The following is a 13,878-nucleotide window of genomic DNA, read 5'->3' as shown; positions in this document are numbered from 1 at the left end:
CACTGGTCTGGTTTGGGGCTGACCTCGTGACCTACCTTTGCTCTGGTTGGTCAAATTAAAAACATCGTCTCTTTTTGAATACAGGAGTTACATTCGCTATTGTTGAAGGCAGTGGGACCAGCCCAGAACCTTGGGGATTGTGGGAAATGTAAAGCAATTGTTCAATTTTCCCAGCAGCTCCTCTTTAAAGACCCTGGGATGAAGTCCAACAGGGACTCAGGGAACGGTCAGTCCACAGCATCAATGATTTACTCAGGACCACTTCTCTGGTGTTTGGAATTTTCTGGATTTATAATGATCTGGAATGTTATTTGTATCCCTTATCCTGAAGACTAATGCAAAATACCCAGTTAATGCAATTGCCATTTCCATGACTAATTCTACAAACTCCTGTTGTTTTTAAACCATCTAAATGTAACGTTGCCATATTCCCAGAGGACCACAGTGGTGTTCTCTGATCAGAGAGAGAGAGAGAGAGAGAGAAACAGATGACTGGTGGTGTGTTTAACCTGATAATCATCTTACCTCAAGTAAGAGGTGAAGTTTGAAAAATTGGGACCTTTGTGGTAAGATCAGCTAATGTGGTAATTGAATCCATGCTGTACATCACAATGCAGCTGTCTCACCAACATACCTGCAAAATGTCTCGAGAAACTCTAACTATCCACTCTTATATTACTGCCTAACTTTCTCTGTACAGTAAGTTTTCCCTCCTTATGAATTTTGTTGCCTTTGATGATTTTTATATCCTGTCCAATCTTCTTACCTGTTCCTTTATTTTGTGTAAATATTTGTGTTTTCTTTCAGTTTGACACTGTCATTAATTTTTTTACAGTTAACTATTACTCCTCGTGAGATATCTGTAACTGTATCTCTTGACCATTCCCTTCACATAATTTATGAGTGATCTTTAGCTCATTGACCGCTTATGATCAAAATTAAATCTCCCAGTGTGTTAGAAACAGGGACCCTGGGGTTAGTCTTGCCCAAGTCGTCTTTCTGGGTATAAAACAAGATGTATTTTTGAGTACTGTACTGGGGATGAGTGCTAGGGTTGACACAGAGCTTTTATTATTTTTGATTTATAAAGAAGTATTTTGGCATTAATGTGATAAAGTTTGACTCTATGTTTAAACTTTTTTGAACTTATGTCTTCAGTAGACACATGTTTTATCTTCATTCCTTTTGGGAATGAGCTTCTGCTATAGTATGACAGCAAACTCTGCAGCATCGTGCTCTTATCTTTCAGAGAGAGACCATTTCATCAAAAACAAAAACAACTCAAAATATGCTCGAGCAAACCTGTTTCAGTCTGGGACCTGACTTGTCCAGTAATAACATCAACTGGGATCATAACAATATTAATACCTTTGTCTCTTGTTTCTGCTCTTTGACTGAACACATCTTCCTGCATCTGATCCCTTGTTCCCACTGATTATTGTAAAACACTCTAATCTGACTTGGTCAACTATCATTTACATCTTACCACCTCCCCTCATCCTATCTCCTGCATTTAAGCCAATATTTTCTGAGCTACCGTCAGTTCTGGGGAAGGGTCAGCAGACCTGAAACATTAACTCTGATTTCTCTTCAGAGATGCTGCCAGACCTGCTGAGCTTTTCCAGCAACTTCTGTTTTTGTTGTTGGTCCATTATTGATATTGGACTGGGCTAAGGAGGACACTCCTGAGTAAAGCTTTAGCAATCAGATGAGATTCAAGAGATCACTGTATCTAACCGTGCAAAATGTATATATTATTGGTCAGGGATAGTTTTGCTTGGGACTCATCCAACTGTGGAGACAATGTGGCAAATTTGTTCATAATTTAACAAAATATTTACGAATCATTTTTATCTCTTTAGGGGGTTCACAACAAATGGATCTGACCGCAGCTTTGAAAAGGTAAGGTCATCAGTGACTGATATAAACGTGGTTGTAGAAATGCTCTGGGTCATAGAGTCATAGAGATGTACAGCATGGAAACAGACCCTTCGGTCCAACCCGTCCATGCCGACCAGATGTCCCAACCCAATCTAGTCCCACCTGCCAGCACCCGGCCCATATTCCTCCAAACCCTTCCTATTCATATACCCATCCATAAGATCATAAGACCATAAGACCATAAGACATAGGAGTGGAAGTAAGGCCATTCGGCCCATCGAGTCCACTCCGCCATTCAATCATGGCTGATGGACATTTCAACTCCACTTACCAGCGTTCTCCCGTAGCCCTTAATTCCTCGAGACAACAAGAATCTATCAATCTCGGCCTTGAAGACATTTAGCGTCCCGGCCTCCACTGCACTCTGTGGCAATGAATTCCACAGGCCCACCACTCTCTGGCTGAAGAAATGTCTCCGCATTTCTGTTCTGAATTGACCCCCTCTAATTCTAAGGCTGTGTCCATGGGTCCTAGTCTCCTCGCCTAACGGAAACAATTTCCTAGCGTCCACCCTTTCCAAGCCATGTATTATCTTGTACGTCTCTATTAAGTCTCCCCTCAATCTTCTAAACTCCAACGAATACAATCCCAGGATCCTCAGCCGTTCCTCATATGTTAGACCTGCCATTCCAGGGATCATCCGTGTGAATCTCCGCTGGACACGTTCCAGTGCCAGTATCTCCTTCCTGAGGTGTGGGGACCAAAACTGGACACAGTACTCCAAATGGGGCCTAACCAGAGCTTTATAAAGTCTCAGTAGCACATCTCTGCTTTTATATTCCAACCCTCTTGAAATAAGAGACAACATTGCATTCGCTTTCTTAATCTCAGACTCAACCTGCATGTTTACCTTTAGAGAATCCTCGACTAGCACTCCCAGATCCCTTTGTACTTTGGCTTTACTAATTTTCTCACCATTTAGAAAGTAGTCTATGCTTTTATTCTTTTTGCCAAAGTGCAAGACCCTGCACTTGCTCACGTTAAATTCCATCAGCCATTTCCTGGACCACTCTCCCAACCTGTCTAGATCCTTCTGTAGCCTCCCCACTTCCTCAGTACTACCTGCCTGTCCACCTAACTTCGTTTCATCAGCAAACTTCGCTAGAATGCCCCCAGTCCCCTCATCCAGATCATTAATATATAATGCAAATAGCTGTGGCCCCAACACTGAACCCTGCGGGACACCGCTCGTCACCGGCTGCCATTCTGAAAAAGAACCTTTTATCCCAACTCTCTGCCTTCTGTTAGACAGCCAATCCTCAATCCATCCCAGCAGCTCACCTCGAACACCATGGGCCCTCACCTTGCTCAGCAGCCTCCCGTGTGGCACCTTATCAAAGGCCTTTTGAAAGTCTAGATAGACCACATCCACTGGGTTTCCTTGGTCTAGCCTACTTGTTACCTCTTCAAAAAATTCCAACAGGTTTGTCAGGCATGACCTCTCCTTACTAAAACCATGTTGACTTGTTCTAATCAGACTCTGCTCTTCCAAGAATTTAGAAACCTCATCCTTAATGATGGATTCTAGAATTTTACCAACAACCGAGGTGAAGCTGATTGGCCTATAATTTTCCATCTTTTGTCTTGATAAATGCCTCTTAAATGTTGTAATTGTACCAGCTTCCACCACATCCTCTGGCAGCTCATTCCATACATGTACCACCCTCTGTGTGAAAACATTGTCTCTTCTATACCTTTTCCCTCTCACCCTAAACCTATGTCCTCTAGTTCTGGACTCCCCAACCCCAGGGAAAAGACTTTGTCTATTTATCCTATCCATGCCCCTCATAATTTTGTAAACCTCTATAAGGTCACCTCACAGCCACCGACGCTCCAGGGAAAACAGCCCCAGCCTGTTCAAAGTCTCCCTATAGCTCAATCCTCCAACCTTGGCAACATCCTTTTAAATCTTTTCTGAACACTTTCAAGTTTCACAACATCTTTCCAATAGGAAGGAGACCAGAATTGCACACAATATTCCAACAGTGGCCTAACCAATGTCCTGTACAGCCGCAACATAGCCTCCCAACTCCTGTACTCAATACTCTGACCAATAAATGAAAGCTTACCAAATGCCATCTTCACTATCCTATCTGCCTGAGACTTCACTTTCAAGGAGCTATGAACCTGCACTCCAAGTTCTTTTGTTTAGCAACACTCTCAAGGACCTTACCGTTAAGTGTAAAGGTCCTGCTAAGATTTGCTTTCCCAAAATACAGCACCTTGCATTTATCTGAATTAAGTACCATCTGCCACTTCTCAGCCCATTGGCCCATCTGGTCAAGATCCTGTTGTAATCTGAGGTAACCTTCTTCACTGTCTATTCCACCTCTAATTTTGATGTCATCTGCAAACTTACTAATTGTACCTCTTATGCTTGCATCCAAATCATTTATGTAAATGACAAAAACTACAGAGCCCAGCACCAATCCCTGTGGCACTCCACTGGTCACAGGCCTCCAGTCTGAAAAACAACCCTCTTCCAGCACCCTCTGTCTTCTACCTTTGAGCCAGTTTTGTATCCAAATGGCTAGTTCTCCCTGTATTCCATGAGATCTAACCTTGCTAATCAGTCTCCCATGGAGAACCTTGTCGAACGCCTTACTGAAGTCCATATAGATCACATCTACTGCTCTGCTCTCATCAATCTTCTTTGTTACTTCTTCAAAAACTCAGTCAAGTTTGTGAGACATGATTTCCCACGCATAAAACCATGTCGACTATCCCTAATCAGTCCTTGCCTTTCCAAATACATGTAAATCCTGTCCCTCAGGGTTCCCTCCAACAACTTGCCCACCACTGAGGTCAAGCTCACTGGTCTATCGTTTCCTGGCTTGTCCTTACTGCCTTTCTTAAACATGGCACCACATTTGACAATCTGCAGTCTTCTGGCCCCTCACCTGTGACTATCGATGATACAAACATCTCAGCAAGAAGCCCAACAATCACTTCTCTAGCTTCCCACCGAGTTCTCGGGTGCACCTGATCAGCTCCTGGGGATTATCGTTTCAAGACATCCAGCACTTCCTCCTCTGTAATCTGGACATTTTGCAAGATGTCACCATTTATTTCCCTACAGTCTATATCTTCCATATCCTTTTCCACAGTAAATATTGATGCAAAATATTCATTTAGTATCTCCCCCATTTTCTGTGGCTCCACACAAAGGCCACCTTGCTGATCTTTGAGGGGCCCAATTCTCTCCCGAGTTAAACTTTGGTCCTTAATATATTTGTAAAAGCCCTTTGGATTCTCCTTAATTCTATTTGCCAAACCTATCGCATGTCCCCTTTTTGCCCTCCTGATTTCCCTCTTAAGTATACTCCTACTTCCTTTATACTCTTCTCAGGATTCACTTGATCTATCCTGTCTATACCTGATATATGCTTCCTTCTTTTTCATAACCAAACCCTCAATTTCTTGAGTCATCCAGCATTCTCTATACCTACCAGCCTTCCCTTTCACCCTGACAGGAATATACTTTCCCTGGATTCTTGTTAGCTCATTTCTGAAGGCTTCCCATTTTCCAGCCCTCCCTTTATCTGTGAACATCTACCTCCAATTAGCTTTTGAATGTTCTTGCCTAATACCGTCAAAATTGGCCTTTCTCCAATTTAGAACTTCAACTTTTAGATCTGGTCTATCCTTTTCCATCACTGTATTAAAATGAATAGAATTATGGTCGCTGGCCCCAAAGTGCTCTGCCACTGACACCTCAGTCACCTGCCCTGCCTTATTTCCCAAGAGTAGGTCAAGTTTTGCACCTTCTCTAGTAGGTACATCCACATACTGAATCAGAAAATTATCCTGTTCACACTTAAGAAATTCATCTCCATCTAAACCTTTAACATTATGGCAGTCCCAGTCGATGTTTGAAAAGTTAAAATCCCCTACAATAACTACCTTATTATTCTTACAGATAGCTGAGATCTCCTTACAAGTTTGTTTCTCAATTTCCCTCTGAGTATTGGGGGGGGGGTGCGGGTCTATAATACAATCCCAATAAGGTGAACATCCCTTTCTTATTTCTCAGTTCCACCCAAATAACTTTCCTGGATGTATTTCCGGGAATATCCTCTCTCAGTACAGCTGTAATGCTATCCCTTATCAAAAATGCCACTTCGCCCTCCTCTCTTGCCTCCCTTTCTATCCTTCCTGTAGCATTTGTATCCTGGAACATTCAGCTGCCAGTCCTGTCCATCCCTGAGCCATGTTTCTGTAATTGCTATGATATCCGAGTCCCATGTTCTGAGTTCATTTGCCTTCCCTGTTAGGCCACTTGCAATGAAATAAATGCAGTTTAATTTATTAGTCCTACCTTGTCCCTTCCTGCCCTGATTGTTTGACTCACTTCTGTTCTCAACTGTACCAGTCTCAGATTGATCTCTTTCCTCACTATCTCCCTGGGTTCCACCCCACCCCCACCCTCCCCCAAACCTTACTAGTTTAAATCCTTCCAAGCAGTTCTAGCAAATTTCCCTGCCAGTATATTAGTCCCCTTCCACTTTAGGTGCACTCCATCCATCTTGTACAGGTCACTTCTACCCCAAAAGAGATTCCAATGATCCAAAAATGTGAATCCTTCTCCCATACACCAGCTCCTCAGCCATGCATTCATCTGCTCTTTCCTACTATTCCTGCCCTCTCTAGCTCATAGCACTGGGAGTAATCCAGATGTTACTACCCTTGAGGACCTCCTTTTTAAATTTCTGCCTAACTCTCTGTAATCTCCCTTCAGAATCTCAACCTTTTCCCTTCCTATATCGTTGGTTCCAATGTGGACAATGACCTCTTGCTGGCCCCTCTCCCCTGTGAGAACATTCTGCATCCTCTCGGAGACATCCTTGATCCTGGCACCAGGGAAACAACACACCATTCTGCTCTTTCTCTGCTGGCCACAGAAACGTCTTTCTGTACCTCGGACTACAGAATCCCCAAACACAATTGTTTTCTTCGAAGCCAACTTACCCCCTGTTGCATTAGAGCCAGTCTCAATACCAGAAACCTGGCTGTTCGTGCTACGTTCCCCTGAGAATCCATCACACCCCTACATTTTCCAAAACAGCATACCTGTTCGAAATAGGTATATCCACAAAAGACTCCTGCCCTAAGTGCCTACCTTTCTTACCCTTCCTGGAGTTAACTCATCTATGTGACTGTATCTGAGACTTTCCCCCTTTCCGATAACTGCCATCCATCACATAGAAGCGATGAGGAATTTGCAACAGCAACACTATCTGTCTCTCCAACTGATCCACTCGATTTGATAAGATTCGCATCCAACAGCATTTATGGCAGATATAATCCGCAGTAACCCTAAAACTCTCTTAAATCTGCCACATCTGACAAGAAGTACATATCACTGCAAAGGCCATTTTTGCTCCTTCACAATCTACAGACCCAGAAAATAACACTTTCTTATTTCTCTACAAAACACTGCCCCAGGTTAAATTAATAGCTATGGCTTATATTTTAAGTTTAATCAAGAGACTTATCTCCAAAAACATAAAATCAAGAAAGAACCCACTGTACTCACTAATACAGCCTTTCTCTTGGACAGATATAAAACAACAATTAACTTATCTGATTCTGTGCTGTGAACTTCGCCCAAACTGGTTCCTCCAAGATTAGTTGTGAAATTCACTGTTTGTTAATTTTCCCAAATGCACTCCAATGTCCAGCGAAACATGAATTCAAAAACAGCAAAGGCAGTAACTGTGCAGGTTCTCTCTCTCTCTCTCTCTCTCTCCTGCACTGTCCTCACCAGGTGCTTCCTTTGTCTGTTCTTCTCCCTTTTAAAACTGATGTTGTTTTGACTTTTTTTTCCCAACGTCCCAAAACAATGCAACAGCAGATAAAACAGTAATTGCTGCTCCTGGAATTTGAGGAAATCACCTCCGGCACCTAAAATACCTCAAAAAAGGAGCAGCTCTTACAGCCAGAAATGTTTCCCGTCTCCATCTTGGATTACCCAGAATCCTGAATATCTCTTGCTCACAGACAGAATGCAGGTCCCTGCTGATGAGCTGCTAATGTGGGTTGTCCTTTTAAGAAGCTGCTCGAACACTCAGAGTTGGAAAGTAATCAATAGACTGAGGTAAATGACAGGTTAATGATTTCTGAGCAGGATTTGTCAATTTCCAGCTGTTTGTAAATCTCTAGCTCCCGATTCACCGTCCCCAAATTAACCTGCAATTTATCCTCATGCAAAACTGAAATGTTGCTCATTTTTATCACAGGGGATACTTTGAATTGTAACGAATGTTTTATGGAGGGAAAGATTAAACTGTTATCACTTACAGTGAGTGCTGAGGTTAAAAAGAATGTTTTTGTGAATCCTACTATTTTCTCCCTTGCTCTCCAAGCAGCTGAATTTCCATTGGATGGGAATGTGATTTCCGTATCACCCTCCACTTTCCAAGATTTCCATGCCCTGTAATATACTCCAAAGTTACAGCAGATGGGAAGCCCCTGCAAGCACTTTCCCCTCATCTCCAACACCCTCCCTCCCTGCCCTGTGACTAGTTGCTCCAAGCTGACCCAGAGCTGCCTGGAATGATCTGTCACTGTGATTCCTGACAGTGTCTGCACAGCCCTCCCTGTGTTACAGCTGCTGACTACACCTTGGGTTCCCTGGGTGCCAGCCATATTCTGATGCCAAGGCAAAACTGTTTCTCATGACAACTTATTCAATGGTGGCTTTTCTGATTGTGTCCACATCTGAGTATCTGTGATTTCTATCAAAGTTCATTCCATTAACGGTGTTGATCACTCTTTGGAATCTGTTCTCTGTGTAACCAAAGCAAGAGATTGATGTCCAGTCAGAATGTTCCTTTCTGTGACCTGGCAGAATGCATTTAGATTCCTTGGAATATTCATGTTCCTTGTGTATTTTTCAGGAATGATCCAGGTTCATCCAGCATTCCCGGGACTGATCAGGCCCAGCAGCTCACTGTTCCAGGTACTGTCTGTACTCTAACTGACTGATCATTGTCCATTTCAGAGACTCTAACAGAGAGAGTGTGAATCCTGGAGAGATATTCAGGGGCAGACCGTTACATTGAGTTAAACAGTTCTCCAGCACAGAATAAAGCCCTTCGGCCCATTGACTCTGCATCTGTTGAAAACTATCCCTACCCCCAACCTTAACCCTTCACACTTATTGCACAGATTGACGTCTTTGATAGATGAACCTTTTAACTTTCAGACCATTCAATGTAAATGAGTGAAAAGCTATGGGTTTCCATTAAGGGATCTGACCAGACTCTGGATTATTGTCCGGGCAATGGAGATGGAAATATTCTCCTCAGTCCCTGACCCTGGATGGATTCTTGGACAATAACCATTTCCGATTCCCTGAATCATCTGGCTGAGTAACTGGCTCGGCCCGGTCCTTGCTGTCTCGAGCTGTTCACGGCCAGTCTGTCTGCTGCTTCGGGATGGGTCAAGGAAAACAGTCAAGATGTGAGTCACACATCTCAAATGACTCCCAGTAGCTGGGCTGCTGGGGAACCTGAGGATCAGGTTCATGCTCTGGGGAGAGGGGTTCAATTTTCACCATGGCAACTTGCAGAATTTACATTTAATTATTAAATCTGGAAGCATAAACTCAACTCTGTGATGGTGGCCATCTGAATTAACATTAGTTGTTGTCTTAAAAAAGTTCTGGTTCACCAGTCTCCTTCAGGGAAGCATCTTTACCCAATCTGCCCGACAGGTGACTTCAGATCCCCATTTCAAACCTCAGTGTGTCTTTTTAGGAGCGATTGAATACAATGTGTCTGACTCTGACCTGCTGCCCTCTGAAATGGCCAAGCAAGCCTCTCACTTCAAGGGTGTTCAGGGATGGGCAACAAACGCTGGCCTTGCCTGTGAGACCCACGTGCCTTGCACGGAGATGAAAACTACTGAATCTGTTCTCACTCTCTTCTCAATCCCTGCATCCTCTAATGCTCCCCCCCTGCCTCACCTCAACTCTCCACCAGCGTCCAACATTGAACATAGACATTACAGTGCAGCATAGGCCCTTTGGCCCTCGATGTTGTGTCGACTTGTGAAACCAATCTGAAGCCCATCAAACACTATTACATTTTCATCCACATGTTTATCCAATGACCATTAAATGCCCTTCAAGTTGGTGAGTCTACTGCTGTTGCAGGCAGTGTGTTCCACACTTATACTACTCTCTAAGTAAATAAGCTACCTCTGACATCTGTCCGATATTGATCCCCCCTCAATTTAAAGCTATGCCCCTTCGTGCTAGCAATCACCATCTGAGGAAAAAGGCTCTCACTGTCCACCCGATCTAACCCTCTGATTATTTTATGTTTCAAATCAGTCAGCTCTCAGCCTTCTTCTCTCTGATGGAAACAGCCTCAAGTCCCTCAGCCTTTCCTTGTAAGACCTTCCCTCCATACCAGGCAACATCCTCGTAAATCTCCTCTGCACCCTTTCCAAAGCTTCCACATCCTTCCTGTAGTACGGTGACCAGATCTGCATTCAATACTCCAAGTGCAGCCACACCAGAGTTTTGTACAGCTGCAGCATGACCTCATGGTTCCAAAACTCAATCCCTTCACTAATACAAGCTAACACATCATATGCCTTTTTAGCAATTCTATCAATCCAGGTAGCAACTTTCAGAGATCTATGTGCATGGACACCAAGAACTCTCTGCTCATCTACACCACCAAAAATCTTACTATTATCCCAGAACTCTGTATTCCTGTTACTCCTTTCAAAGTGAATTGCCTCACACTTATCCACATTAAACTCCATTTGCCACCTCTCAGCCCAGCTCTGCAGCTTATCTATGTCTCTCTTTAACCTACAACATCCTTCAACATGATCCACAACTCCACCAACCTGAGTGTCATCTGCAAATTTACTAACCCATCCATCAAAGCCCTCACCCGGGTCATCCACAAACATGACCCAAAACAGATCCTTGTGTACACCACTAGTAATTGAACTCCCGAATAAACATCTCCCAGCAACTAGCACTCTCTGTCTCCTTTCAGATAGCCAATTTCTGATCCAAACAACTAAATCACCCTCAATCCCATTCCTTCATATTTTGTGCAGTAAAAAGTGAGGTCTGCAGATGCTGGAGATCAGAGCTGAAAATGTGTTGCTGGTTAAAGCGCAGCAGGTCAGGCAGCATCCAAGGAACAGGAAATTCAACGTTTCGGGTCCTGATGAAGGGCTCTGGCCCGAAACGTCGAATTTCCTGTTCCTTGGATGCTGCCTGACCTGCTGCGCTTTAACCAGCAACACATTTTCAGCTATTTTGTGCAATAGCCTACCATGGGCAACCTTATCAAATGCCTTATTGAAATCCATATACACCAAATCAACAGCTTTCCCCCCAATCCACCTGTTTGTTCACCTTCTCAAAGATCTCAATGAGGTTTGTGAGGCATGACCTACCCTTCACAAAACCATGTTGACTATCCCTAATCAACATATTCCTTTCCAGATGATTATAAATCTTATCTCTTATAATCTTTTCCAACACATTACCCTCGTTACTCACTGGTCAATAAGTACCAGGGTTGTTCTCTACTCCCCTTCTTGAACAAAGGAACAACATTTTCCCTCCTCCATCTTCTGACACCATTCCTGTCGACAATGACAACATAAAGATCAAAGTGAAAGGCTCAACAATCTCCCCCCTGGCTTTTCAGAGAACCCATGGGAAATCCCGTCCGACTTATCTATTTTCACACTTTCCCAAATTGCTAACACCTCCTCCTTGTGACCATCAATTCCATCTCGTCTAGTAGCTTGTATCTCAGTATTTTCCTCGACAACGTTATCTTTATCTTGTGTGAATACTGAGAAAGAATATTCATTTACCGCTTCCCCTATCTCCTCTGACTTGGTGTACAACTTCCCACTACTATCCTTGATTGGCTCTAGTCTTACTCTTGTCATTCTTTTATTCCTGATATCCCTATGGAAAGCCTGAGGGTTTTCCTTGATCCTATCTGACAATGATGTCTTATGTCCCCTCCTGGCTTTTCTTAGCTCTCTCTTTAGGTCTTTCCTGGCTAACTTGTCACTCTCAAGCACCCTAACTGAGCCTTCACATCTCATCCTAACATAAGCCTTCTTCTTCCTCTTGACAAGAGATTCAACTTTCTGAGTAAACCACGGCTCCCGCGCTCAGCAACTTCCTCCCAGCCTGACAGGTACATATGGATCAAAGACCCACAGTAACTGTTCCTTGTCTAAGCTGCACATTTCAATTGTGCCCATTCCCTCCAGTTTCCTTGCCCAATCCATGCATCCTAAATCTTGCCTAATCACATCGTAGTTGCCTTTCCTCCAGCTCATAACTCTTGTCCTGCAATATATATCCATCCCTTTCCATTGCTAAAATAAACTGAACCAGTTTGTGGTCACTATTACAAAAGTGCTCACCTACCTCCAAATTGAACACCTGGCCAGGTTCATTACCCAGTACCAAATCTGACGTGGCCTCGTCCCTTGTTGGCCTGTCTGTGTACTGTGTCAGGAAATCCTCCTGTACACATTGGACAACAACTGACCCATCTAAAGTAGATGAACTATAGTATTCCATATACTATTTCCAAATAGTCAATATTTGGAAAGTTAAAGACCCCCATAACAACTACTGTTTCACTCTTGCTCCTGTCCTGAATCATCTTTATTATCCTTTCCTCTACATCTCTGAACTATTTGGAGGCCTATAGAAAACTCCCGACAGGGTGACATCATCTTTCCTGTTTCTTATCTCAGCCCATACTACCTCAGTAGACAGTCCTCAAATGTCCTTTCAGCAATCATAATATTGTCCTTGACTAACAATGCCACCACACAAACCCTCCACCGACCTTACCATCTTCCCTGTTCTTACTGAAGCATCTAAATCCTGGAACTGCAACAACCATCCCTGTCCCTACACTACCTATATCTCCAAAATGGCCACAACATCAAAGTCCAGGTACCAACCCATGCTGCAAGTCCAATATTTCACCCGCTCCAATCACATCTCTAACTCAGAGAATGATATGGTTTCCACTGACCCATTGCTGACATTTAAGGACAAGCCTGTCGATGCATGGCCCTTTATCATTCCTGTTTGTGTTACAGATCAGGACAGTTCCATCCTCTATGCCGAGATTGACAGCAACAGAACAGGTAAATGGCTGCACCTTAAAGGTTTTGAGCAATTGTCTAATTGATATTCAGATTCTATAATCAAACTAAGAGAACATTTTGTCTTTGTTAAAGGTGGCAAGAGATTCACAAACAGTCTGTCAGAAGACCGTGAGTCAACGTTTGTTTCTATATTGAGAAAATATATTGTTTGAGATCACTCCCACTCCCCCATATCTTTAAGAGCTGATTTCACTGTGGGTCTGGTCTCCTGAGGAGGAGTTGCTGTGTTGATGTTTGAAGCTGCAGTGGGAAACTGGTCAACTCATAGAATTCGTGCCTGGCCACCGTCAGAGAATCATCCCAAATGAGAACTCCCAGTTCAGTTTTAACTAACCTTGAATTCTCCCCTGATGAGGTCTTCATGATGCCAGTCTGACCCAGTACCACTCCCTCAGAAGATGATTGTTGAAGGGCGGTCAGGTCTGATAAACGTGATTGAATTTTTAAGGAGTATTGAAGGATGGTTGATTGGGTGTTGGATATTGACCATCAATGCGGATGTTAGCAAGGTGTTTGATGAAGTTCCACAAGGAAGACTGGTCACAGAATCAAAGGTTCATGGGGTCCAGGGGAAAGTGGTGAGATTGATCCAAAGCAGGAGACATTGAGTTATTGTGAGTGGGTAGTTTTGTGACTGCGATGCTGTTCCGAGTGCCACTCAGAACTAGTTCCCTCAGTGTTCAGGTTCTATCAAGGTTTGGACATGTATGTAGGAGTCATGATTGAGAAACAAACAGACAAACTCAGCAG

At 43.4% G+C, this 13,878-nt stretch overlaps 1 protein-coding gene across 1 annotated transcript in view; it reads left to right on the top strand.

The window, feature by feature from the left end:
- LOC132829852 (uncharacterized) overlaps positions 1–13,280 on the top strand; it is a 105,121-nt gene extending 91,841 nt beyond the window's left edge. Inside the window, exons 9-12 of the mRNA XM_060847237.1 lie at positions 1,863–1,902; positions 8,841–8,902; positions 13,060–13,107; positions 13,201–13,280. Of these exons, the coding sequence (XP_060703220.1) occupies positions 1,863–1,902; positions 8,841–8,902; positions 13,060–13,107; positions 13,201–13,280 (230 nt within the window). The remainder of the gene's footprint in view (positions 1–1,862; positions 1,903–8,840; positions 8,903–13,059; positions 13,108–13,200) is intronic.
- The last annotated feature ends 598 nt before the right edge of the window (positions 13,281–13,878 follow it).

This window comes from Hemiscyllium ocellatum, chromosome 2 (assembly GCF_020745735.1).
Source record: "Hemiscyllium ocellatum isolate sHemOce1 chromosome 2, sHemOce1.pat.X.cur, whole genome shotgun sequence".
Taxonomy (NCBI): Eukaryota; Metazoa; Chordata; class Chondrichthyes; order Orectolobiformes; family Hemiscylliidae; genus Hemiscyllium; species Hemiscyllium ocellatum.
The sequence above is the reverse complement of the archived record's forward strand: the minus strand, read 5'-3'. Positions and strand labels throughout refer to the sequence as shown.